The sequence below is a fragment of the Lycium ferocissimum genome, unplaced genomic scaffold (genome assembly GCF_029784015.1).
Source record: "Lycium ferocissimum isolate CSIRO_LF1 unplaced genomic scaffold, AGI_CSIRO_Lferr_CH_V1 ctg3669, whole genome shotgun sequence".
Classification (NCBI taxonomy): domain Eukaryota; kingdom Viridiplantae; phylum Streptophyta; class Magnoliopsida; order Solanales; family Solanaceae; genus Lycium; species Lycium ferocissimum.
The window spans coordinates 75,557-80,657 of record NW_026725456.1 but is presented as its reverse complement, the minus strand read 5'-3'; the positions used below and the strand labels follow the sequence as shown (position 1 = coordinate 80,657).

Here is a 5,101-nt window from a genome sequence, read left to right as displayed (position 1 = left end):
ATAACAGTCCAGATGATTCCCAAAAGCCCATGTTGACCAAGTCATTCTCCATCTTGATGTCAAGCCCTTGTTGACCAAGTCTTTAGCCACCTCGATGTCAACTTGTCACATTTTGGGGTTAAAGATAGCTCGAAAGTACCACAAACCACCATGGGTGGAGGGAAAAAGAAAATTTTCAAGAAAAGTTAGTGATACAAAGTAAACCACTCTATCTTTATCAGCAAACGAGTGTATCTAATCAGAAGTGTACTGCCTATGTCTTATGGACAAGTTACACATTTGGCCGGTCGGCCAAAAATAATTACATTCGCTAGCCAAATATGCAAAAAAATATACACTATTATGTATCAAGAATGTATATTTTATGTAAATTATACACTAATATACAAAAATTATACATTTGTTGTCAATTTCACATGTCTTACTACAATAGCATCATTGAAATAGGATGTTACCATACTGACACTTATGCACTGATCCCATCAGAACTCAGAAGCTAATTTTTTGCAAGAAAAGAAAGCATTGAAGTAAGACATAAAACACAAAATTTAAAAAGGGTAAAGAGAACATCATTACAGTCAGGTTACTCCTAGCCATAGATAGGCAAGTCTGCAATCACACTCAAAATCTGGTGATCGTGTTCCATGTTATCTATCATGTAAAAAATTACAGAAGCATTTCACCTCAATGCACACCTAAAAACCTAATCTCGCATTTAGTATAATGGTGAGGTAGAAAAAACATAGCAGAACAGAACAGAAACCTCTTTAGTTACTGCAGGACTTGGTGAAACTATCAAAGCTAGAAAGTCTTAGGCTTTGATGAAGCATTTTGATGTGCGGATCCAAGTTTTTGGATCCAGTGAAGAAACCCCTTCTTGTGATGAAACATTGAATTTTCTACTAGATTCAGAGTCCCGTCATGCGCAACTGAAGATTCAAACTGCTCCAGTACCTTTACAATCTGCCAAAACTCGGGCCTCTTTTCTGGCTGCAAAGACCAACACTGTTCGATCAAAGTTCTCATGGCAGGAGGGCAGCCCTCGGGAATAGGTGGTCTCATATTCTGAAAGGTTTTAGAGACAAATTCTTTCAGAGTTACACAGAATCCTCCTTAATAGCATACTAACTAGAAAACAAAAGACATAATACATAAACATGCCCTTAAATTTGGCCTCAACCGGCAAGTATGCCCTCTAACTTTGGGTGTGCACAAGTAGGTACCTCAACTTGTATAAAATTGAACATGTAAACACAAATGCTGACGTGTCACATAAATTTTGAAGGGCCACGTCAGTGCCAAGTCAATGCCACGTCAGCATTTGTGTTTACATGTTCAACTTTATACAAGTTGAGGTGCCTACTTGTGCACACCCAAAGTTGGAGGGCATACTTGCTAGCTGAGGCCAAGTTTAAGGACCTGTTTATGTATTATGCCAAAACAAAATCATCTTTTGCAGAATATGATGAAACTATGAACAGAAACAATCTTTTTTTGGGGGGAAAGGACGGGTTTAGGGGCATGAATTTGTTTCTTGGCTAGTCGTAGGGATGAAATGGGTCAGCCATGGCAAGGTCACAATTGTGTGCATTATCTTCCATCTGCACCGCCAGTAGGTGTGACAAAATTAGCCTATAAAAACATGAACCGCTCAACCTGTTCAAGTTGACCCGCCCATTTATTGGGTTAGCCCATTTTGACCCACCCAATTCAGCCCATGAAAAAACGGGGGCTGATATGTAGCCCAAATTGACCCATGAGAAACCTTGTCAAAATATTTCTAAAAAGATTAATTTTTTTTGATATGTTGTATATAGCCATAATTTTAAAAATGTTTTATTAGACACTTAGAAAATTATAAAAGAACAAACAAAGAAATTAAAACTTAGTAAGAATTGGGCGAGTTGGGTTATGACCCGTTTGTTGACCAGTTTCAGCCCAACCCTTTCCAACCCAAGTAACTTTTGGGCGAGTCACTCCATTTTAACCCGCCCAAAAACTCAGCCCAACCCGCCCATTTGACACCTCTATTCGGCAGTCACAAATTATTTGGAAAAAGATAAAATTTAATACCTTGTTCACAACAGCAAAAGCAGCTTGTACTGGTGTCATATCTTCATACGGAATAGTTCCAGCTACCATTTCCCATAGAATGAGTCCAAAACCATAAACATCCACCTTCCGGCCATATGATTTTCGTTTAATCATCTCCGGTGCCATCCATCGATAAGTGCCTGGATCATCAGCCAAAAGATCACAATATGCTTCCTCACAAGCAATTCCGAAATCTGCAATTTTCAGGCCGAACTTGTCATCGATAAGTATATTTTCCGGTTTGAGATCCCTATGAATAATGCCTTGTGAGTGAATATATTGCATTCCATGCGCAATATCCAAGGCCAGTGCGATCAATTTTTGTAAGGCTAGGGACTTATCCTCGAGCTTGTGAAGGTATGCTCTCAAAGAACCCTCGGAGAGATACTCGGTGACAACACAAAAGACTGGTGGTTTTCTGCATGCACCTACAAACTGCATTAACAGGTCAATAAAAACCAGGTCAGAGATGATTTTGAACTGAAAACAAAAACAAGTTCCCAAACTTGTGCTTTACCAATTTAACATAAAAATGCAGCTGCAGAGATATAAAAAAACAAAAAAGAAACAGAAAAATTAAAGGCCATGGAAGAACTTCCATTAAAATCCTTAAGCAAGGCCATCAAATATTGTAAAGCAATGCATATGCAGAATGCCATATGCTCAAATTGAATGCATCAAACAAGAAAAATCGATTCTCGTTAGCTAACCTTTACGACCTTTTGATGGTGGAGTTGAGACAAGAGAGTAACTTCTCTGCTAAACTGATTCTCCAACCGAATCGCTAAATCTCCATTATTTTCGTCATCATCATCAGGTAGCTTTATCATTTTCACTGCAACAGGTTCATCCCTGTATATTCCATGGTAAAGCTGACTATGTGCTCCATGAGCAAATCTTAGCCCAAGAAATAGCTTAGAAAGATCAACCGTATATTCATCAGCCGTTTCTACAGCCGTAACTTTAGCTGAATCTTTCCGGTTCCGGCTCTTCGATCTAGGTTCTTTCTTTTCACGGGAATCTTTGTGGAACAATTTACCAACAATGCCCTTCTCGTGTTCCTTTTTACTTTGAGGATGTGGAGTCGAGAATCTCCTCTGACTAGATCGAGCTTCCTTAAACGTATCGGAAAGTTTTGTTTTCGGAAGAGGGGATAAAGCCCTAGCCCTCGCCCTCTGCTTATTCGTGCTCGGGGTTTCCTGAATTTGCTTAACGGTTGGACCGGGTCTAGTTTTGGGAGCTGCAACACTTCGAGGCTGAAAAATGATAGGACTAGAGGCCAATCTTGTTGCATCCAACCTATGACAAACGGTATGAGAAAATTTCGTTCTCCTAATCCAAGAATTAGCTTCTTCATCCATTTTTTCTTCTTTTTTTTTCCGGAATCGGGCCTAAAAAACCTGGTAACAAGTACCAAATTTCTTCTCCTTTTCCTTTTTCAATTCAGGAGGAGGCTCCACTTCAACAATCCCCTCAAATTGTCCTATCAGTTTTGCTAAGTTTTCGACAGAAATTTTCTTCAAACCCATCAATCAAGAATCAACTCAACATAAATGATCCCTTCAAAATGCCTCCTTCAAGACAAAGTTAATACAGAAAAAAATCAAATCTTTATCATTCTTTTGTTCTTCTTAAAAAGTAACCAATGTAGAAACAAATCAAATCTTTATCATTTTTATTCTTCTCTTCAAAAACCAAGCAGTGTAGAAAAAGATCAAACCTTTATCATTCTTTTTCTCCTTCTTCAAAAAGTAAGCAAGGTAGAAAAAAATCAAATCTTTATATATTTATTTTTTCTTCTTCAAAAAGTAAAGCAATATAGAAAAAAAAAATCAAATCTTTATCATTCTTTTCTTCTAGCTTCTTCTTCAAAAAGTAAACAGTGTAGAAAAAAATCAAATCTTTATCATTTTTTTCTTCTAGCTCCTTCTTCAAAAAAGTAAGGAGTTTAGAACAAAATCAAATCTTTTTTCATTTTTTTTTTTCCTTCTTCTTCAAAAAGTAAGCTATGTAGGGGGAAAAAAAAAGAACAAATCTTTATCTACTTATGAAATTAATAGCTAATATTAGCCCTTTTCATAATATGCATTCAAATCAAATAGAGAAAAAAAGAACTCTTACCTTAAACAGCAAAAGAAACCCTCTTCAGCTACAAAATCCAATATACAAAAAAAATCAAAACAAAAAACAGTTAACAATATAACAAAAGCTAAAGAATGAAATAAACAACAAAGGAATTAAAACAAAATAAATTAGCTTTAAAACAAGGAAATATCAACCATAACAAACCCCATTAAACCCCCAAATACATACAAATCATAAATCAAAAAAAAAAAAAAAAAAACCCCATTTTCTTAAATTAAAAGAAAAAAATAAACATACCCTTTTTGCAAATCAGCCAAAAGAATAAATCTTTAACAATATAAAAAGGATTCTCTCTATAAAGATTCCATCCTTGATATGAATTCTAATATAAGAAAACTAAACAACAAAGGGATTAAAAGCACACTAAATTGACTCAAAAACAAGGAAATACTAATTCATAACAAACCCCATTAAACCCCTAAATACATACAAATCCTAAATCCACAAAAAAAAAAAAAAAAAAAAAAAAAAAACATTTTCTTAGATTAAAAAAAAATAAACATACCCTTTCCTCAAAATCAGCTACAAAATCCCATAAACACAAAAAACAAAGTTAATAATATAATGAAAGCTAAACAAAAAATTAAACAACAAAATAAAAAGCACACTAAATTGGCTTAAAATGAAGGAAATACCAATCATAACAAACCCCATTAAACCCCCAAATACTTACAAATCATAAATCAAAAAAAAACAAAACAAAAAAAAAGAGAGAGACCCCATTTTCTTAAATAAAAAAATAAGCATACCCTTTTCTCAAAATCAGTAAAAAGAATAAATCTTTAACAAATATAAAATGGATTCTCTCTATAAAGATTCCATCTTTAATACAAATTCTAATATAAGAAAGCTAAACAATAAA

At 35.0% G+C, this 5,101-nt stretch overlaps 1 protein-coding gene across 2 annotated transcripts; it reads right to left on the bottom strand.

Moving 5' to 3' along the window:
• Positions 1-542: 542 nt before the first annotated feature.
• LOC132044119 (serine/threonine/tyrosine-protein kinase HT1-like) lies at positions 543-4,384 on the bottom strand. 2 transcript variants are annotated; one of them, XM_059434607.1, is made up of 4 exons: positions 4,216-4,384; positions 2,805-3,668; positions 2,074-2,529; positions 543-1,065 (listed from the first exon to the last, which is right to left on the bottom strand). In XM_059434607.1, the coding sequence occupies exons 2-4, from the start codon at positions 3,453-3,455 to the stop codon at positions 802-804; spliced, it is 1,371 nt and encodes a 456-aa protein (XP_059290590.1). In that variant the 5' UTR covers positions 3,456-3,668; positions 4,216-4,384; the 3' UTR covers positions 543-801. The 2 variants fall into 2 exon arrangements, with proteins under 2 accessions (XP_059290590.1, XP_059290591.1); XM_059434608.1 differs by having other exon boundaries at positions 2,805-3,665.
• Positions 4,385-5,101: the final 717 nt, after the last annotated feature.